Source organism: Microcaecilia unicolor, chromosome 1 (assembly GCF_901765095.1).
Source record: "Microcaecilia unicolor chromosome 1, aMicUni1.1, whole genome shotgun sequence".
In the NCBI taxonomy this organism is placed as follows: Eukaryota; Metazoa; Chordata; class Amphibia; order Gymnophiona; family Siphonopidae; genus Microcaecilia; species Microcaecilia unicolor.
Genome location: NC_044031.1, coordinates 55,772,659 through 55,795,591, shown reverse-complemented (window position 1 = coordinate 55,795,591; position 22,933 = coordinate 55,772,659). Strand labels below are relative to the sequence as shown.

Here is a 22,933-nt window from a genome sequence, read left to right as displayed (position 1 = left end):
AATAGTAGCAACATTCCATGTAGAATCTCCAATAGTATCTATTTTATTTTTGTTACATTTGTACCCCGCGCTTTCCCACTCATGGCAGGCTCAATGCGGCTTACATGGGGCAATGGAGGGTTAAGTGACTTGCCCAGAGTCACAAGGAGCTGCCTGTGCCTGAAGTGGGAATTGAGCTCAGTTCCCCAGGACCAAAGTCCACCACCCTAACCACTAGGCCACTCCTCCACTCACACGTTTTACATTGAATGATATATACCACATTGGAAGATGAGCCTGTGGAGAATTCCTTTGTGTTGAATATTTTCCTTTGTTAATGTCTGTACTACTCTGCATTGTGCTGAACTTGAGGCGATATTTGTTATTTACTTGGAGAATAGTTTTCTTATCTTGTGCCTTAAAATGCCAAAGAGGAAATGGAAATACAGAGGGGCTCCTCCTGATCCCTCTGAGTGCCCCCCCCCCCATCAGACAACAATAGCCGTGCACTTTGCTGGTGCTGCTAATTCTCCCAGGATGTTGCTCATTGGTTCTGGAGGGGGAGGGGAACCTCCAAAACCCAGAGCTTGAAGTTACACTCTCCCCGGAAAATAGGGCTAGGTTGCCCCATTTGGAACCAGAGGGTCTGCTTGCTGAACCAGCTACTGGAGCAATGAGAAGAGGTCAGCAGTATTGCCTACATGAGAGGAACACCTATGATGTAACAGATCCCTCGATTATGGATCTGCGGCCTGCAGAAGATCAAGGCGATGCTGCTGTATTTTCCGTGGGGATAAAAATTGTATCAGCGGTTCAAGAATTCACTAAGGAGGTGTTTTACTAAAGATTAGTTAAAGTTATCTGTAGGAATAATATGGACCCTGCTGGAGATAACTCGAGCTAATCTTTAGTAAAAGACCCCCTATGGTATGCGGGTTACCCATGGTTGTAAAACAAACCCAAATTACTTTGGACTCATTGTGGACAGTTGACGCTTTTGTTTCAGTGTCGGTGAAAGTTTGCACTGGAACTTTTTATCGGTTTACAGTCTCAGGAGAAAATATTTGTTGGAATGCAAAACACGGGTTGCGGAAGTGAAACAAAAAGTGGAGAAGTTAAGTGCACAGGTTTAGAATTTTTCTGTTGTGATATTTTTTTTGGGGGGGGGGGGTAGGAGGGTGGTAGTTTAGGGGAGTATAGGGATGACCTGGTATATTGAGCTCAGAGTTGTGGGTTCCATTCTGTATTGTGAATATTATTATGGCTGGGCGATCATTATATGTTGTGTTCCAGTTGAATATTGTTATGGTAATTAAACTTCAATAAAAAAAAAATTTTAAGTGAAAAAGAAGTGGAGAAGTAACACCTGTACAAAATAGTTTGATGCAAGATAAGATCTGTGTCCATAGGAAATTAAACAAGATGGAGAACAGATTAAGGGCATTGAATTTGAAGGCCCTGCTCTGGTGAAATCTTTTCAGATAGTTTGGATGTCTCTGATTTGTTGGAAACTAAGAAGAAGAATCAGTGAAAGCTGTGCTCTCTGTGCTTTTTGTAGTCCCTTCAGATAGAGATCATATTCTGAGACTTTTTTTTTTTTTTTTTTAACAAAAGGAATGCTTTATTTCTTGGACAGAAAGTTTGGATTTTTCCAGATCTCTGCAAAACCTCTCCGGAGCAGAGAAAGAAGTTTTATTTTTATGCTTCCAGATGTTTTGGTTCTGGGTGCTAATCTTCTTCAGTTTCCTTGCAAGTGCTTAACTAGATTTTGGAATAAGCAGTTTTGATCCCACTTTATACATTTCTGGATACTCACAATGTTCCATTGTAAATAGAGTTGTAATTTAGCCTGTATTAATTTATTTATGGTAGATCTAACCTCTTGATACCTTTCTTTTTCCTTTAATTTGAACTTCCCCTGTGTATTTTCTTTGCCCTTTCCCAAACATTCTTGTAGACCTGAGCTTTGTTTTTTTTTTTATTATTAATGTAATTATTTTTTTCTATTCAAGGTGTAAATACTTGATGTTACATTGTTTAGATGCTACAAAAAAAAAAGATGTAGTTAAGTCAATTAGCATAGCTGGGTTTAAAAAGAGCTTAGAAAATTTGTTTGAGAAAAGTTCACAAACTATTCTTAGCCATGTATTCTTGGGTAAGCCATCACTTGTATCTGGGTGTGATCAGTAAGGAATGGATCTCCTCCTTGAGTGTTCCACCAAGTACTTTCGACCTGGGTTGATTTGATCCAGCGGCACATCTTATGTTCTTATGCAAAGCTATGATGTAGAGCTTAATCAACATTTTCATATTTTATTGTCCGGACATGGAGATCAGACAGTCTTAAAGAAAGGTCATGTCCTTTTCAACATCTTTTCTCCTAGGGCCTATTTTATAATGTTGGCTATCTTCCCTGTCTAAAAAAAAAAAAAAAAAAATTGAAAGAAAATATATATTAAAAAAAATTGTTGGAATAAACTAATTTCCATCTTTGACAGTTCTTCTTAGGCAGATTTTTTTTGTTTTGTTATCAAAGGCAACCTGTAGCTAGGTAGTTACTCTTCTGTGACATGGTGGCCTTGTTTGACTTCAGGGAAAAGAAGTTTGTGTGCCTGTAACAGATGTTCTCCATTATATGTCTGGGCTTAATGGGAACTGAGAAATTGTAAAATTGTCAGAGTGTGGGATTATACATATATGTGCAGAAAATCTTTCTGTAATGCTCTGGAATTCCATTACACATAGAGGGGCATAATCGAACGAAAACGTCTATGTCCATGGGCGTTTATCTCCAAGAACGGGTCCGTGAAGGGGCGGACCGAACCGTATTTTCGAAAAAAAATAGACGTCCATGTTTTATTCGACAATTTGTGAGCTGGGCGTTTTTGTTTTTCAGCGATAATGGAAAATGAAAGCGCCCAGCTCAAAAACGAATAAATCTAAGGCATTTGTTCGTGGGAGGGGCCAGGATTCGTAGTGCACTGGTCCCCCTCACATGCCAGGACACCAACCGTGCACCCTAGGGGGCACTTTTACAAAAACAAAAAAAAAGGTAAAAGAGCTCCCAGGTGCATAGCACCCTTCCCTTGTGTGTTGAGCCCCCCAAATCCCCCTCAAAACCCACTGCCCACAAGTCTACACCATTATTATAGCCCTAAGGGGTGAAGGGGGGCACCTACATGTGGGTACAGTGGGTTTGGGGGGGTTGGACGACTAATAAGCATTAAGCAGCACAATTGTAACAGGTAGGGGGGATGGGCCTGGGTCCACCTGCCTGAAGTCCACTGCACCCCCTAACAACTGCTCCAGAGACCTGCATACTGCTGCCAGGGAGGTGGGTATGACATTTGATGGTGAAAATAAAAAGTTGTGAAACATCATTTTTTTGTGGTGGGAGGGGGTTAGTGACCACTGGGGGAGTCAGGGGAGGTCATCCCCGATTCCCTCCGATGGTCATCTGGTCATTTAAAGCACTTTTTTGGGACCTGTTCATGTGAAAAAAGGGTCCAACAAAAGTGTCCTAAATGTTCGCTAAAAACGCCTTTATTTTTTTGATTATCGCCCTAACGCGTACATCTCTCCTCGGCCTATAACCACGCCCAAGTTCCACCTTCGCCACACCTCTGACACGCCCCCATCAACTTTGTCCGCATCCGCGACGGAGTGCAGTTGAAAACGTCCAAAATCGGCTTTCGATTATACCGATTTATTCGTTTTTGTGAGATAAACGTCTATCTCCCGATTTGGGTCGAAATCTAGGCGTTTTTCTCTTTCGATTATAAGGTGGATAGTAACATAGTAGATGACGGCAGGAAAAGACCTGCACGGTCCATCCAGTCTGCCCAACAAGACAAACACATGTGTAAACCTTACCTTGATTTGTACCTGCCTTATTCAGGGCACAGACCGTACAAGTCTGCCCTCTACTATCCTCGCCTCCCAACCACCAACCCCTCTTCCCCCCACCGTGCAGGTCTTTTTCTGCCGTCATCTACTATGTTACTGTCCAGCTTATAATCGAACGAGAAAAACGCCCAAGTTCCGACCTAAATCGGGAGATGGACGTTTATCTCACAAAAACGAATAAAGCGGTATAATCGAAAGCCGATTTTTGGGCGTTTTCAACTGCACTCCGTCGCGGATGCGGACAAAGTTTATGGGGGCGTGTCAGAGGTGTGGCGAAGGCAGAACTGGGGCGTGGTTATCTGCCGAACAAAGATGGGCGCATTTCAGCGATAATGGGAAGAAAGTATGCGTTTTTAGCTAGAATTTAGGACACTTTTCCTGGACCCTGTTTTTTCACGAATAAGGCCCCAAAAAGTGCCCTAAATGACCAGATGACCACTGGAGGGAATCGGGGATGACCTCCCCTGACTCCCCCAGTGGTACCTAACCCCCTCCCACCACAATAAAATGATGTTTCACACATTTTTATTTTCACCCTCAAATGTCATACCCAGCTCCCTGGCAGCAGTATGCAGGTCACTGGAGGAGTTGTTAGGGGGTGCAGTGGACTTCAGGCAGGTGGACCCAGGCCCATCCCCCCCTACCTGTTACAATTGTACTGCTTAATGCTTATTAGTCGTCCAACCCCCCCAAACCCACTGTACCCACATGTACAGGTGCCCCCCTTCACCCCTTAGGGCTATAGTAATGGTGTAGACTTGTGGGCAGTGGGTTTTGAGGGGGATTTGGGGGGCTCAACACACAAGGGAAGGGTGCTATGCACCTGGGAGCTCTTTGACCTTTTTTTTTGTTTTTGTAAAAGTGCCCCCTAGGGTGTCCGGTTGATGTACTGGCATGTGAGGGGGACCAGTGCACTACGAATCCTGGCCCCTCCCACGAATAAATGTCTTGGATTTATTCTTTTTTGAGCTGGGCGCTTTCATTTTCTATTATCGCTGAAAAACAAAAACGCCCAGCTCACACATTGTTGAATAAAACATGGGCGTCTATTTTTTTCGAAAATACGGTTCGGTCCGCCCCTTCACTGACCCGTTCTCGGAGATAAACGCCCATGGAGATAGGCGTTTTCGTTCAATTATGCCCCTCTGTGTGTAATGGAATTCCAGAGCATTACAGAAAGATTTTCTGCACATATATATATAATCCCACACTCTGACAATTTTACAATTTCTCAGTTCCCATTAAGCCCAGACATATAATGGAGAACATCTGTTACAGGCACACAAATTTCTTTTCCCTGAAGTCAAACAAGGCCACCATGTCACAGAAGAGTAAGTACCTATTCAAGAGTAAGTATCCTATTCATCCATGTGACCCAGTTGTGGGACTGGTGAACTACATTCTTTAAAAAATATTTACTGCTGCTGAATACACTTGCTTTACTGTCCATCTTCATGCCAATAAAATAAAACCAGAATTGCCAGCATGTCTATGTTTTGACCTGGCAAGATTTGTCTCAAAGACAAATTATTTTCAGTAGGTAAGCCATTTTATAGAAAAGGGGCAAGGGAGTGGCCTAGTGGTTGGGGTGGTGGACTTTGGTCCTGGGGAACTGAGGATCTGAGTTCAATTCCCACGTCAGGCACAGGCAGCTCCTTGTGACTCTGGGCAAGTCACTTAACCCTCCATTGCCCCAGGTACAAATAAGTACCTGTATATACTATGTAAACCCCACAGAAAGGCAGCATATGAAGTCCCAGTTCCCTTTCCCATTGGAGATTCTAGATGGAATGTTGCTACTATTGAGATTCTGTTGCTACTATTTGAGATTCTACATGGAATGTTAATGTTGCTATTCCACTAGCAACATTCCATGTAGAAGCCTCCCCTTGCAGACCAGCAATGCGGCCGCGCAGGCTTCTGCTTCTGTGAGTCTGACGTCCTGCACGTACGTGCAGGACGTCAGACTCACAGAAACAGAAGCCTGCGCGGCTGCAAGGGCAGGCTTCTACATGGAATGTTGCCAGTGGAGGAGTAGCCTAGTGGTTAGGGTGGTGGACCTTGGTCCTCCGGAACTGAGTTTGATTCCCACTTCAGGCACAGGCAGCTCCTTGTGACTCTGGGCAAGTCACTTAACCCTCCATTGCCCCATGTAAGCTGCATTGAGCCTCCAATGAGTGGGAAAGTGCGGGGTACAATTGTAACAAAAAATAAAAATAACCTGCATTGTTTCCAATATTTTTTGGCTGCATATATTACAGCAAATTTTCAAAAGAAGTACCTGTGGTGGTGGTGTTTTAAAATTATTATTCATGAAGTACTCATAGTAAAACTGACCATGTACTTTGCACTTTGTTCAGGTGACTGGACAAGAGGAAGAAAAGCACATAAATTTGAAAAATGAATATACATACATTGTTTTACTTTGCTGACTTAAATATCTCACTAGGATTGTTTCTTTTTAACTCAACATGCTGTGAAATTGGGCACATACTTTTAGCTTTGCAGAGAAGGCTAATTTTTAGCCAAGGAGAACGAATGCAGAGTGTACCTGTATTTGTTCGCAGTGATCGCTAGTGAGTACTAATTTTGTCTCTGATTTTGACTTTGCGTTATTTTCAGTGCTCCAGTAGTATCATATGCTCAACAGGACATCAGCATATTGACCCCTGATGAAGGCTTTATAGCTGAAACACAGACCGTGTAGGGTCCTAATAAAGTCTATTTGGAGTTTTCATTCTGTTGTGAGTTTTGACTGGTTTCTTGGATTGGATTTTCTTCCACTCTGCATTCGTTCTCCTTGGTGATTTTGTGGAAGGTGTGAACCTCCTCTGTTTTCTTAATTTTTCCATTTTACATAGCTTTGAAAATTTTCATTAGAGGTTTTCAGTAGTATCCACTTAACTCAGGGGTAGGCAACATCAGTCCTCAAGAGTCACTACACAGTTAGGTTTTCAGGATTTCCTCAATGAATATTCATGATATCTATTTGCATGCATTGTCTCCGTTGTATACAAATAGAGAGCATCAATATTTATTTGGGAAATCTTGAAAGCCCGACTGTGTGGTGGCCCTTAAGGACTAAGATCGCCCATCCCTGACTTAACTCATAACTGAGCACTATGTGTTAGTATTTCCTGAAATATTTGTAAGGTTTAAAGATTTTTTTTTTTTAATATGTTCTTTAGGTGGTCACATTAGTAGACAAAATGGAAAAACTGCGTGGTTCCTCTGTTCATGGTAACATATCTGCTACCCTTGAGCATCATTTGGAAGCTATTCTTTTCACACAAGCAAGACGCAAGGATGAGATCGTTAATGCTGCTAATCGTCAAAGACAGGGAGTACCTCGCTATAATAATGAGAAAGGTAAGTGTTCTATTCCAGATGTGGCAACCTTGAGGTCAATCCTGAAATTATGGAGCTATTAGCAGTATCTTTATTGGAAAGTGGATAGAACTTTTCCTATCATTCACAGGACTTCCCAAAAAACATTTCTAGGTTAAGATCATAAGAATAGCCATACTGGGTCTGACCAATGGTCCATCTAGCCCAGTATCTGCCCATCTTCAAAGCCTTGCTCAAAGCCCACCTCTTCAATGTCACCTTCGGCACCTAACCATTGTACCTCTATCCAGGAAATTTAGACTGCCCCCACTTGACACTTGACATTTTGCCCATTAGATTGTAAGCTCTTTTGAGCAGGGACTGTCCTTTTTTGTTAAACTGTACAGCGCTGCGTAACCCTAGTAGCGCTCTAGAAATGTTAAGTAGTAGTAATAGTATCCTGCTTCCAACAGTGATCAATTCATGTCACAAGTACCTGACAGAATCCCAAAGAGTAGCAAGATTCATACTACTAATCCTAGGAACAAGCAGTGGCTTTCCCCGTGTCTATCTCAATAGCAGACTATGGAGTTTTCCTCCTGGAACTTGTCCAAATCTTTTTTAAACCCAAATGCATTAACTGCTGATATCACATCCTCTGGCAACAAGTTCCGGATCTTAACTATTCATTGAGTGAAAAAACTATTTCCTCCTGTTTGTTTTAAAACAGTACCATGTAACTTCCTTGAGTGTTCTCTAGTCTTGTACTTTTTGAAAGTGTTTTGTAGACCTCTATCATATCCCCCTTCAGCCTTCTCTTTTCTAAGCTGAAGAGTCCTAACCTCTTAAGTCTCATATGAGAAGATTTGGAGGAACAATATACCTTTTTGCAGATGACATGAAGATTTGGAACAGAGTAGACAACGTGAGAAGAAAGAGACCTTGTGGTGATAGTGTCTGAGGATCTCAAGGTAACAAAACAATGTGACAAGGTGCTGGCCATAGCCAGAAATATTCTAGGTTGCACAGAGATAGGTATAACTAGCAGAAGAAAGGAGGTGAGGCTTCACTTGGTGCATTATCTCACTAAGGACATAAAAAGACTTGAAGTTCAGAGGAAGGTGACAAAAATGGTATGGGATTTGTGGCAAAAGACATATGAGAAGAGGCTTGAAGACCTGAACATATTTTGCCTTAGAGGAAAGGATGAGTAGGGAATATATGATACAGATGTTTAAATCCAGGTATTAACGTACAAACCAATCTTTTTCAGAGATAAGGAAGCAGTAAAACCAGAGGGCATGAATAGAGGTTGCAGGATGATAAACTTAGGCATAACATCAGGAAATAGTTTTTAACACAGAGGGTGGTGTATGCCTGGAATGCCCTCCCAGTGGAGGTGGTGGAGGCAAAAACAGTGACAGGATTCAAGAATGCATGGGATAAACACAGATGATTCTTATATAGAAAGAGGATGGAGTCAAAGCAACATAAAACTTACGTGACCTCCCAATTATTGAGGTGTTATGGGCAGGGATGGGCTTCAACGTCCACTCCAGTAGTTGGTAAGTAAGGCCAGTACTAAGCAGACTTTTATAGTCTGTATCCCAAAAATGGCATATCAGGATCAAGTATGCATATTTAAAAAAAATCTTTTTATTGAAGCTTAACAATTAAAGCAAAATAAACAGTTTACAATGTAGTGTGAGACTTACAATTGTAAATTTGACTGTAGTATGTAACGTATGTGACTGTGCTGATAATAACAAAAAACACTTTCTGGAAAATTGGCATGGTGTTGTGGTATTATGTTAAAAGATAGCATCACATATATCAGGATCTCTGCTCAAAGTATAGCGATTCGCAGACTCTCATGGCTTCGTGTCTCTGACTTGGAACCTGCGGTTCAGCAGAGGGCAGATGCCCCTTGCCAGGGGGATAACCTTTTTGAAGAGAAGGTTGAGGAGGTCGGAAACCAAATCAAGAAACACACTGATACCATCCATTCTTTTTCTCGCTGGGCGCCTTATGCATCTGCCACCTCCTCTAGGAGGTATTTTGACAAGTCGAGGATGCTACCTCCTGTCGCCCGCCTCAGCAGGCTCGACCCCAGTGCTCTCATTCCCGTCAACAGCGTGCGTCTAGGGCCCCAGTTGCTCCCCAGTCGATGTAAAGGGCAAGCTATTGACTGGCCACTGTACCAGTGTCAGTCCTGGATGACTTGCCGGTCAGGGGGGTGGCTGAAGTTTTTCCAAAAAAGGTGGCCCCTTGTAACCTCTGACCTGTGGGTTCTTCAAATAGTCTGTCTCGGTTATGCCCTGCATTGGCGACAAAGACCACCAAATTGCCCACCAAGAGCTCATTACTTTAGCTCTCAGCACGAGCAGATATTTGCAGAGGAACTCTTCTGAAGGTCCATACGGTCGAGCCCATTCCACCAGGAGAAGGAAGGGCAGGGATTCAAAAGAAGAAAGGGTGGGGATGTTGTCCCATCCTAGACCTAAAGACCCTGAACAAATTCCTGGTGAAAGAAAAGTTCAGGATGGTTTCCCTGGGTACCCTCCCCCCCCCCCCCCCCCCCTGATTCAGGAAAACGATTGGCTATGCTCTTTGGACTTGAAGGATGCTTACACTTACATCCCGATATGTCTAGTTCACAGGAAGTATCTCCGATTTTAGCTGGGAATGCAGCACTTCCAGTACCGTGTGTTGCCTTTTGGCCTTCAATCAAAACCTCCAGAGTATTTACAAAATGTCTAGTGGTAGTTGCAGCATCGGTACACAGACTGGGAGTCCATGTGTTTCCTTATCTAGACAATTGGCTGGTGAAGAGCATGTTGCAGGACAGTGTTCAGGAGTACATGCGGAGGACTATTTGGTTGCTTGAGCTACTAGGGTTTGTTTTAAACTACCCTAAGTCTCATCTACACCCTGTACAGCAATTGGAATTCATTGGAGCCCTGCTCAATACGCAGAAGGTTTGAGCCTTTCTCCCAGAGCCAAGAGTGGCCGCTCTAGTCGCACTGGCTTCTCAGGTTTGAGCTTCTGAGCAGGTCACGGTTCGACAGATATTGAGGTTGTTGGGCCACATGGCGTCCACAGTTTGTGATACTCATGACACCTCTTCACATGAGAACTGCCCAGTGGACCCTAGCTTCTCAGTGATACCAAGCCACGGGGAACTTGGCAGATGTTATTTGAGTGACCCTAGAGCTGACTTGCTTCCTGTTGTGATGGACAAATTCGATCCAATTTGACTCTGGGACTTCCATTCCAAATTCTTCAGCTGCAAAAGATGCTGACAACAGATACATCTTGCTTGGGGTGGGGAGCTCGGTGGGGAGCTCTTGTAGATGGGCTCCACACTCAATGTGCTTGGTCCGCCCATGAAACAGTTTTCCTCTACATCAATTTTCCTTGAGCTTTGAGCTATTTGGAAAACTGTAAAGGCTTTCAGAAATCACTTATCTCACTAAATTGTTCTCATTCAAACAGTCTGGTTGTGAGGTACTACACCAACAAGCAGGGGGGCACCAGATCACACCTGTGTCAGGACGCCAATCAGAATGTGCTGTTCAGCATTCCAACATGATATTCTCCTCCATACCACTTATCTGGCGGGCAAAATCAGCAGTCTGGCTGACAGACTGAGCAGGGTTATGCAACCGCAGGAGTGGTTTGTCAACATGGGTGTCACCTGGTGATCTTCCGAGCATGGGTCCACTGATTTCAGTCACAAAGTCCATCAGTTCTGCTCCAGGCCCACAACAGACTAGTGTCCGATGCCTTCCTCCTTCATTGGGGGTCAGGTCTTCTGTTTGTGTATCCTTCCATGGGGAAGACTTTGCTGAAACTCAAGCAAGACCATGGGACTGTGATTCTGATCACTCCTTACTGGCCACAACAGATCTGGTTCTCTCTTCTTCTGGAGTTATCCTTCGAAGAACCATGGAGATTGGAGTGTTTTCTGACCCTCATCATGCAGAACGAGGGATCTTTTCTACATCCCAACATCCAGCCTCTGGCCCTCACGGTTTGGATGTTTAGAGCCTAGCATTTGCTTCCTTGTGTCTTCTAGAGGGTGTCTCCCAGTTCTTGATGGCTTCCAGGAAAGATTCCACTAAAAGGTGCTACTCTTTTAAATGGAGGAGGTTTGCTATCTAGTGTGAGGGCAAGGCCCTAGATCCTGTTTCCTGCCCTACACAGACCCTGCTTTAATACCTTTTACGCCTTTCCAAGTCTGGCCTCAAGTCCAACTCCGTAAGGGCTCACCTCAGTGCAATTAGTGCTTATCACCAACATGTAGAAGGTAAGCCCATCTCTGGACAGTCTCTAGTTGTTCGCTTTATGAAAGGTTTGCTTTTTTCAAAACCCCCTGTCAATTATCCACCTGTAACATGGGACCTCAGTGTTGTTCCCCCAGCTGATGAAAGCTCCTTTTGAGCCACTGGATTCCTGCCATCTGAAGTAACTGACCTGGAAAGTTGTATTTTTGGTGGCAGTTACTTCAGCTCGTAGGGTCAGTGAGCTTCAGGCCTTAGTGACGGATGCACTAAGTTTCATCACAATAGAGTAGTCCTCCACAAGCACCCTAAGTTCCTGCGTAAAGTGGTGTTGTGTTCCATCTGAACCAACATTTTTCTCCCTGACCTTCTGCCCATCCTGGTGAGAGCGCCTTGCACACCTTGGACTGCAAGCGAGCAATGGCCTTTTGCTTGGGGCAGACTAAGCCCCACAGGCAGTCTTCCCAATTTGTTTTCCTTTTGATCCCAACAGAATGGGTGTCAACATCGGGTTATACACAATCTCTAATTGGCTGGCAGAGTGCATTTCTTTCTCTTATGCCCAGGCTAGGCTTACCCTGGAGAGGGTCATGTCAAGGCTCAAAATGTCAGAGCCACGGCTGTGTCATTAGTCCACTTGCGGTCAGCCTCCATTTAAGAAATTTGAAAGACTGCAACATGGTCTTCAGACCACACATTCACATCGCACAACTGCCTTGAGCAGCATACCCGATGCAACAATCAGTTTGGGTAGACAGTACTGCGGAATTTGTTTGGGGTCTAGAATCCAACTCCACCCCCTAGGCCCATTTTATTGTGTCATGTCCCCTAACTCAATGTAAGTGGCATCCTAGGGCTGCACAGGGTCCTGTCGACACACACACTTGACTGGCATAGCCCTGAGCCATGTGTATGTAGTTCTGTGGCTGCAGGCTCCTTGATTGCTTTGCTTCCATGCACCTGGGTCTGCTCTCTCTCTGCCTGGCTTCCAGGTTCCTTGATTGCTTTGCTTCCACTCACCTGTCTGCTCCCTCTCTGCCTGGCTTCCCTTGCTTCTCTCCTATTGGTCTTCCGGTTCCTCCTTCCCCTGCTCTTGTCCTATGGCTGTGCTCCTCCCTGCTGGTCCCTGCTGATGTCAGACGCCAGCACTTTATCAGCTGAGCTTTTCCTGGACTTTAGGCTTCGACTTCTACTTTGGTAGGTGTTGCTTGCTTAGTAGTTTGCTTCTTCTCTACTTTGTCCCTCATTGCTGACTTTGCCTGTACCTGGATTACTCTATTTACCTGCTGCCTGCCTACTGACTTTGCCTGTACCTGGATTACTCTCTTTACCTGCTGCGTGCCTACTACTTTGCCTGTACCTGGATTACTCTCTTGACCCGCTGCCTGCCTGTTGACTTTGCCTGTATCTGGATTACTCTCTTGACCTGCTGCCTGCCTCCTGACTTTGCCTGTACCTGGATTACTCTCGTTTTTTAAAATCATTTTTATTGAGTTTTCAAGAAAATTTAAACCAATATAACATACAAAACCAAATGCATTACATATAGATAAATGTGACAATTTAAGTATAAATATAAAAATCTAATCTCTATGAGATGCTGATGTTTTGTTGTAATGATCAAAAGGAGCCCAATGCTTCTTAAAAGTAGGCAATTGATGAAATGTAAAAGCTGCAGATTCTTCATAGTTTCTAATAGTACAAAGATGACTCCACCATTCACAAATGTTCAAATGCAAATTTTTTTCCAATGAAATACTATAAGATGAGTGGCTAGAGCCATCATTATATCAAAAAGTTTTTGATATTGATCCTCAAGTGTAAGTTTAGGGGTTGAAGACCGGAGTATTATCACATCATATGTCAAACCAACAAGCGAGGAGAAGGGAATTATTGAACATATTCTTTTCCATATTAATTTCCAGTAGATGGACACATGGGAACATTCAAAGAGTAGATGCTTCAGGTGACGAACAGGAGCAGAACAAGACCAACATTTTGGAGGAGATGTTGATCTGGTTAGTTTAGACATTTTGAAAGGAGTCCAATAAGCTCTATGAAGAACAAAAAATGATGATTGTGTTATAACAGCAGAGAAAGTAGGTCTATTGGATTTAGACCAAAAGGTTAGCCAATCAATTTCATCATGACAGAACAATTCCAACTCCCATCTATGTTGGAGCTCAAGACAAGGGTTTGTGAAAGATTACTCGCTTGACCCGCTGCCTGCCTATTGACTTTATCTATGCCTGGATTACTCTCTTGCCTGTTGTTTGCCTATTGGCATTGCCTGTACCTGGATTACTCCCCTGCATGCTGCCTGCCTGTTGACATTGCCTGTTCCTGGATTACTCCTCTGCTTGCTGCCTGCCTATTGACTTTGCCTGTACCTGGATCACTGTCTTGCCTGCTGCCTGCCTGGCTGATACATTCACCACCCCGCTTCCAGCTCCGTCTCGTAAGTCCTGCAGGCCGCCCGCACCTAGGGGGCTCAACCTCTGGGGAACGGCGGTCAGTGCAGGTGAAACCCGGGGTTGTCCGGCCGCCAAGCAGAACTTGGTCCGAGTACCAGGCTCAGCAGCGCTCTACTTGGTTCAAGAACTCAGAAGTCTGACCTATTGTGTTCCAGGCTGCACTGTTACTCAGTTTATATATAGTTTCAGGTTAATCTGTGTTATGTCCATTTGTCCAGTGGTTGTTGTTTTCAGTGAGCCTGGTTGCTAGGTGTTCCCCATGTTTGAGAATACATAGGTCTGCTTGTCCTCGGAGAAAGTGAAGATACTTAACCAAAAGCAGGTATTCTCCAAGGACAGCAGGCCTTGTATTCTCACAACTCTCCCACTTCCTCTTGGAGTTGTCTCCTATTTTTGTTTTTATTTGCTGTAGTATTGTACTGTGGTAACTGCGCTTTCACAGTGGGCGGGAAGGCACTTGCGCAGTGGAGCGTATCTCTCGCTGCACAAAGCTCTTACTAGCTTGTTATAAGCTCCGGACCTGGCAACGTGAGATTGCGTTACCCATGTGTGAGAATATAAGGCCTGCTGTCCTCAGAGTATACCTGCTACAGGTAAGTATTATTCCTAAAAGCAGGCTGAAACATTCAAGCTCTACCATAGTATTTCTAAAAGAAGGCTGCCCATTCTATCATCATGTTTAATCCCCGGGGTTGCACTGTATCTAGAAGAAATATCAATTTCTATTCAGTTTGGCACAGAATTCTGTGAATGTTCCCACAAAATTTGGATGGCTGCAATTGCTGCAAAACTATGTAGTGTAAAGATTCAAAAGTACCATCACAGTGAGGCACCAGCAGTGCCCTCATCTTTCTGGTATTTAAACAGTGACGATGTTCAGTTAATTTCACTTTCAAAGGACATGTTTGACCTATCTAGATGCAATAGATTACAGGGACCTGTCTATAAATAAATCTCATTAGAAGATTGACAGGTAGTATTACTTGTTAACTGTTATCTCTTGCCTATCCTGTGCTCTACGTATTCTGTGTAGTGTGTCGTTATAAAGCACACCAAGCAATGGCCACAGCTCCTATGACTACCCCCTGTATTTTCTTTAGGGATCTGTGGATTCCGAATATCACTCAGACTCAACTTATCCTCCTAAATTACAGTTAGGTTGAAAAGAAAAAAATATTATAGAGTCTGCTAATTCTGATAATTTTAAAAGCTCCAAATGTGGTTTAATCTTTTGTTTTAGTCTTTCTGAGGCAGATATCTTCTTTCTTGTGGTTTGGATCTATAAGAAAGCAACTGCTCATTGAGGTTATAACTAGTAGCAGCTCTATTCACCACATGCTGTGGATAACCCCGATCATTACATTTTCCTTTTAAGTTGCCACATGTGCTTTGAAGGACTCAGTAATATCACAAATATGGCAATATCTGAAAAATTGAGAAAACGGTATATTTATACTCATATATCAAGGATGTATGCTAGAAAAATAAAGCAACGGATTAGATCAGTAGGTTTAGAGAACACTAATGTTTTGAAAGATTTACCATCACATTATATTGCCACATCTAAAAATGTCAAACGTGAAGGGTTAAAGTCACTTCAGATTTAATAGAGCAATGGCACTGATTCAAATACTGTAGAAACGCCATAGTTCTTCTTGTGTCCTCAACCATCTATGAATCATACACAACTGACCACCTTACAGAGTAACATAGTAACATAGTAGATGACGGCAGAAAAAGACCTGCATGGTCCATCCAGTCTGCCCAAGACAAACTCATATGTGTATACCTTACCTTGAATTTGTACCTGTCCTTTTCAGGGCACAGACCATATAAGTCTGCCCAGCAGTATTTCCCGCCTCCCAACCACCAGTCCCGCCTCCCATCACCGGCTCTGGTACAGACCGTATAAGTCTGCCCTCCCCTATCCTCGCCTCCCAACCACCACCCCCTCTTCCCCCCAACTGCTCCGCCACCCAATTTCAGCTGAGCTTCTGAGGATCCATTCCTTCTGCACAGGATTCCTCTATGCATATCCCACGCATGTTTGAACTCCGATACCGTTTTCATCTCCACCACCTCCCGCGGGAGGGCATTCCAAGCGTCCACCACCCTCTCCGTGAAAAAATACTTCCTGATATCTTTCCTGAGTCTGCCCCCCTTCAATCTCATTTTATGTCCTCTCGTTCTACCACCTTCCCATCTCCGGAAAAGATTCGTTTGCGGATTAATACCTTTCAAATATTTGAACGTCTGTATCATATCACCCCTGTTCCTCCAGGGTGTACATGTTCAGGTCAGCAAGCCTCTCTTCATACATCTTGGAACGTAAATCCCATACCATCCTCGTAGCTTTTCTTTGCACCGCTTCCATTTTTTTAACATCCTTCGCAAGATACGGCCTCCAAAACTGAACACAATACTCCAGGTGGGGCCTCACCCACGTCTTATACAGGGGCATTAAAACCTCCTTTCTTCTGCTGGTCACTCCTCTCTCTATACAGCCTAGCAATCTTCTAGCTACTGCCACCGCCTTGTCGCACTGTTTCGTCGCCTTCAGGTCCTCAGATACTATCACCCCAAGATCCCTCTCCCCGTCCGTGCCTATCAGACTCTCCCCGCCTAACACATGCGTCTCCCTTGGATTTCTACTCCCTAAGTGCATCACTTTGCATTTCTTCGCATTGAATTTTAATTGCCAAACGTTAGACCATTCTTCTAGCTTCTTCAGATCTTTTTTCATGTTTTCCACACCCTCCGGGGTGTCCACTCTGTTGGAAATCTTGGTGTCATCCGCAAAAAGGCAAACTTTACCTTGTAACCCTTCGGCAATGTCACTCACAAATATATTGAACAGAATTGGCCCCAGCACCGATCCCTGAGGCACTCCACTACTCACCTTTCCCTCCTCCGAGCGAACTCCATTTACCACCACCCTCTGGCATCTGTCCGTCAACCAGTTCCTAATCCAGTTTACCACTTCGGGTCCTATCTTCAGGCTGTCTAGTTTATTTAAGAGCCTCCTGTGGGGAACCGTGTCGAAAGCCTTGCTGAAATCTAAGTAGATGACGTCCATAGCACGTCCTTGATTTAATTCTCCTGTCACCCAGTCAAAGAATTCAATGAGATTCGTTTGGCACGATTTCCCTTTGGTGAAACCATGTTGTCTCGGATCTTGCAACTTATTGGCTTCCAGGAAATTCACTATCCTTTCCTTCAGCATGGCTTCCATTACTTTTCCAATAACCGAAGTGAGGCTTACCGGCCTGTAGTTTCCAGCTTCTTCCCTATCACCACTTTTGTGAAGAGGGACCACCTCCGCCGTTCTCCAATCCCTCGGAACCTCTCCCGTCTCCAAGGATTTATTAAACAAGTCTTTAAGAGGACCCGCCAGAACCTCTCTGAGCTCCCTCAGTATTCTGGGGTGGATCCCGTCCGGCCCCATGGCTTTGAACACCTTTAGCTTTCCAAGTTGTTGATACACACTCTCTTCTGTGAACGGCGCTCTATCCACCTTATTTTCAGGTGTACTTTTGCCAGTCCCTCTCGGTCCTTCCCCAGGGTTTTCTTCAGTGAAAACAGAACAAAAGTATCTATTTAGCAAATTGGCTTTTTCTTCATCATTTTCTACATAGCGTTTTGTTGTATCTTTTAGTCTCACAATTCCCTTTATAGTCTTTCTCCTTTCACTAATATACCTGAAGAAGTTTTTGTCTCCTCTCCTTACATTTCTAGCCATTTGTTCTTCCGCTTGCGCCTTCGCCAGACATACCTCTCTCTTGGCTTCTTTCAGTTTCATCCGGTATTCCTCCCCGTGTTCCTTCTTATAATATGTTGAATAATACACCCGCTGATCTTCAAAAGATATAATCAAGTGGCCACAGAGGGTGCAAATGACGCCCCCATGGCTACACCTGATATTTACTGGTAGAATTTGTCATCAAACAAAACATAGCCTTGTGCTAAGGCTATCTTACTGAGATTCGCCAACAACTCTGTCGGTACATCATGCGGACCAGGTCGTTGTTCCATAGTATTCCTTATTTCCATCACTTGACCTTACCTGCCCCTCCAACTACTGCCCCATTTCCCTCCTACCCTTCCTCTCCAAGATACTTGAATGCACCGTTCACAGCCGTTGCCTTGATTTTCTCTCGTCTCATGCCATCCTCGATCTGCTTCAATCTGGCTTTCGCCCCCTTCACTCAATAGAAACGGCACTATCTAAAGTCTGCAATGACCTGTTCCTTGCCAAATCCAAAGGTCACTACTCCATCCTCATCCTCCTTGACCTATCCGCCGCTTTTGACACTGTCAATCACAATTTACTCCTTGCCACACTGTCCTCATTTGGGTTCCAGGGCTCTGTCCTCTCCTGGTTCTCCTCTTATCTCTCCCACCGTACCTTCAGAGTACATTCTCATGGCTCTTCCTCCACCCCCATCCCGCTCTCTGTTGGAGTTCCTCAAGGATCTGTCCTTGGACCCCTTCTTTTTTCAATCTACACCTCTTCCCTGGGCTCCCTGATCTCATCTCATGGTTTCCAATGTCATCTTTATGCTGATGACACCCAGCTTTATCTCTCCACACCAGACATCACTGCGGAAACCCAGGCCAAAGTTTCGGCCTGCTTATCCGACATTGCTGCCTGGATGTCCAACCGCCACATGAAACTGAACATGGCCAAGACCGAGCTTATTGTCTTCCCACCCAAACCCACTTTTCCTCTCCCTTCACTCTCTATCTCAGTAGATAACACCCTCATCATCCCCGTCTCATCTGCCCGCAACCTCGGAGTCATCTTCGACTCCTCCCTCTCCTTCTCTGCGCATATCCAGCAGATAGCCAAGACCTGTCGCTTCTTCCTCTACAACATTAGCAAAATTCGCCCTTTCCTCTCTGAGTACACCACCCGAACTCTCATCCACTCTCTCATTACCTCTCGCCTTGACTACTGCAACCTACTCCTCACTGGCCTCCCACTTTGCCATATCTATCCCACCTTCAGTCCGTTCAGAACTCTGCTGCACATCTTATCTTCCGCCTGGACCGATATGCTCACACCACCCCTCTCCTCAAATAACTTCACTGGCTTCCGATCAGGTACCGCATACAGTTCAAGCTTCTCCTACTAACCTACAAATGCACTCGATCTGCAGCCCCTCCCTACCTCTCTACCCTCATCTCCCCTTATGTTCCTACCCGTAACCTCCGCTCTCAAGAGAAATCCCTCCTTTCAGTACCCTTCTCCACCACCGCCAACTCCAGGCTCCGCCCTTTCTGCCTCACCTCACCCCATGCTTGGAATAAACTCACTGAGCCCATTCACCAGGCCCCCTCCCTGCCCATCTTCAAATCCTTGCTCAAAGCCCACCTCTTCAATGTCGCCTTTGGCACCTAACCACTCTACCTCTATTCAAGAAATCTAGACTGCCCCAACTTGACATTTCGTCCTTTAGATTGTAAGCTCCTTTGAGCAGGGACTGTCCTTTCTGTTAAACTGTACAGCGCTGCGTAACCCTAGTAGCGCTCTAGAAATGTTAAGTAGTAGTAGGAATACTTGTATATAATGAGCACACATTCAAAGAAACTTGTAGCCATGAAGATTTAAAACATGACATTGATAAAGATGGCAATAAATTAAAAAAATGAGTTGTATCCTAAAGATACAATTTGATCTGTGCCAGAAATGGAGATAGAAACATATTTACATATTCTTTCCAGGAGGGAATTCCTTGCGGAAACTATCGGATAACTGAGGATTTTCCAAATTTTTATATATTTTATGTATATAGCAACTATTCCCAAGCAGAAATGCATACATAGGTGCATTTTACTGATGATTACTGCAGGTTCTGTGAGGCTATTTTATAAACTAGACACCTACAGTGGTGTGAAAAAGTCCTGCATCACCTGTTCAGAAAATAATGTTTTTGTTTATTTGTCTTTCTGCTACTGTATGAGTTAATGAAACCAAATTCATATATTAAGTTCATAAGTAAGTTGTAAATTCAATTTTGAATGTACTTAGCATTGAAATTTTTTTTATTTAGCACCATCTATCCTTATTTTTGAGCATCTATAGCATGATGCTAAGTGTATTAAGTGTGGAGGACTAGCCTAGTGGTTAGTGCAGTGGACTTTGATCCTGGGGAACTGGGTTCAATTCCCACTGCAGCTCCTTGTGATTCTGGGCAAGTCACTTAACCCTCCATTGCCCCTCATACAAAGTAAGTACCTGAATATATTTAAACCGCTTTGAATGTAGTTGCAAAAACCTCAGAAAGGTGGTATATCAAGTCCCATTTCCCTTTCCCTATTGAGATTCTACATGGAATGTTGAAACTATTTGTAGATTCTACATGGAATGTTACTACTATTTGAGATTCTACATGGAATGTTACTATTCCACTAGCAGCATTCCATGTAGAAGCCTGCCTTTGCAGATCAGCAACGCGGCCGCGCAGGCTTCTGTTTCTGTGAGTCTGACGTCAGACTCACAGAAACGGAAGCCTGCGCGGCCGCATTGCTGATCTGCAAGGGCAGGCTTCTACATGGAATGCTGCTAGTGGAGGAGTAGCCTAGTGGTTAGTGCAGTGGACTTTGATCCTGGGGAACTGCGTTGGATTCCCACTGCAACTCCTTGTGACTCTGGGCAAGTCACTTCACCCTCCATTGCCCCTGGTACAAAATAAGTACCTGAATATAAGTAAACTGCTTTGAATGTAGTTGCATAAACCTCAGAAAGGCGGTATATCAAGTCCCATTTCCCTATTATGTATATCACAAGTTCAAGTGTTGAACTTGTGATATACATAATACACAGCATCATAGTGTTAAATTTATTTTTACTTTTTTCTTAATTATTTTTTGTATTAATTCTATGGTCCTGAAAAGGACCGTTTGAAACAATTTATCAACTTTAATACTTTATAGGCCAGCCTCTGCTCTTTCGAACAAGTCTGCATCTTTCCAGCATGGAGTGAACCAGTTTTAGCAGCAGTTCTGGAGTAATAATTCGATTTCAGGCAGCAATAAGTTCTCGTTTGGTCCTGGGCTGTCTCTCTCGTATTTCCAATGAGATTTTATACCACAGGTTTTCAATGGGGTTGAGATCTGGAGATTGTGCCGGCTATTCCAAGTTCCTTACCCCTTTCCTTTTCTTCTACTCGTTGACTGTCTTTGCATAGCCCAAAATAGGTGTCCTTTTGGTTTTCCTATCTAGGTGTTATGTAAAATGCCTAGATATTGAAAGACATCCCCTGCCCAATACTTCAGAAAGAAATCTATCTACTGTACAAAGGTGAATCTGGGCTCTGCAGAGCTAAAGCTTTAGATTTATCCAAATTGAGTTTTAGGCCTGAAATTGCCTCCAAATGAATACCTGATAGATTTTGGTTATGCTGTCCTGAAAGGCAGCAATTATAAATACAGCATCACCATTGTGAACTCCCTCGAATTCCTCCTGTACGTGAATTGTTTGTAACAAGGTGAAAACGGTATTTTAACGTGGCATTCTTTTCCTCTATCCTAGATGTTCTCGCCTTGGCAGCTGCTATTAAAGAGCTTGCCGCTGCTACCCGCAAAGCACGCACTGCACTCTGGTGTGCCCTACAGATGACTTTGCCTAAAACCTCTTTAAGCAGTCTGGCGAAACAGGAAGACTTGGAAAGAGCTTTGCAGGAGCTATGCCCTGGGGTTGCTAGTATGTGCTTGGAAATCCACGCTGTACAGGAAGGCAAAGGATGCGAGAAGAATAAAGGCGAAGAACAGTCAGGTTCAGGAGCGAGTGCAGAGAAAAATATCTAAAATGGAAACATGTTGCATTGTGCATTGGAAAATTTTGGCCTTATATTTAAAAAAAAAAGGAAAGGTAATATAACTGATTGGGGAAATAGTTTCACACCTTGGATTCACATTCAGAATTGTATCTTTTTAGTAGCATTTTTGCAGATGTAGTGCTGCAAATATGGCATTGTTTAGTATATACAGTTTAGATGACAAAAGGAAGTGGGAATGGAAACCTGGATTCCCAAAGTCTGGAGCACAGTGGTTGTGAAAATAAAATAAAGTTTATTAACCAATGTCATTTTATTGGTTAATAAACTTTATTTTATTTTCACAACCACTGTGCTCCAGACTTTGGAAATCCAGGGTTCCATTCCCACTTCCCTTTGTCATTTGAGTTTCTCCGTGGGACTTCTTGAGTTCTCCACGTCTGTGGATTCTCTTTTGGTTTTATACAGTTTAGATGACATTCAAAACCACTGGGCAATAATCGAATATGTCTTTGGCCTTTAGTGGCCCACAGTTAATTAGCCATCTGTTTAGTCATGAGCAAATGGTTGAGTGGCAAAGCTGCCAGAAAACGTTATTTCTTTATGTGAAATGGATTTAGCATCTCATAAAATGCCTTGCTGATTCAGTTGAAAGTCAGTTAATCATGAATCATTGTTTAAGTGCCAAAGACTTTTGACAGGTTATTTTATTTATACTTTGGCATTCCATGCATACTGCAGCAGTATTGTGCAAAGTTTTTGGAAGTCAGCCCGTTGAGGTATTTACTAAACATGAGTTAGCTGCATGACCTGCATTTTCCAATTTGCTTTGCCAGCATATTGTTTATATCAATGTAAACCAAAATTTTCTATATACAGTTATTCATATGGCAAAATGAGGTTTGTTATGTACAGTTCCTAGATATCAAACTGCAAAAAGTGTTCCGATGCAGGTGAGTACTGCATTGAAAACAGACAAGCAGTGGATTATAAAATTGTCACTCAGGATTAGAATTACAATTTACTAATGCCTCATTAGTTAAAAAGAGTTACTTTAACTTTGTATGCACTTAATCAAAACGACACAGTTATTAATATTAGTTTATAGTACTCTTCTGCAATTTTTTTAGAAACATTCCATATTTATTTTCATGTTTTAACTAAATGTGTTCAAAATTCTATACTA

General features: G+C 43.4%; 1 protein-coding gene across 1 annotated transcript in view; it reads left to right on the top strand.

The window, feature by feature from the left end:
• The window catches only part of LOC115466276 (meiosis-specific coiled-coil domain-containing protein MEIOC-like), a 65,013-nt gene extending 42,945 nt beyond the window's left edge, over positions 1-22,068 (top strand). The window contains 2 exon segments of the mRNA XM_030197436.1: positions 7,074-7,254; positions 21,504-22,068. Coding sequence (XP_030053296.1) covers positions 7,074-7,254; positions 21,504-21,778 — 456 coding nt within the window. The 3' untranslated portion in view covers positions 21,779-22,068.
• Positions 22,069-22,933: the final 865 nt, after the last annotated feature.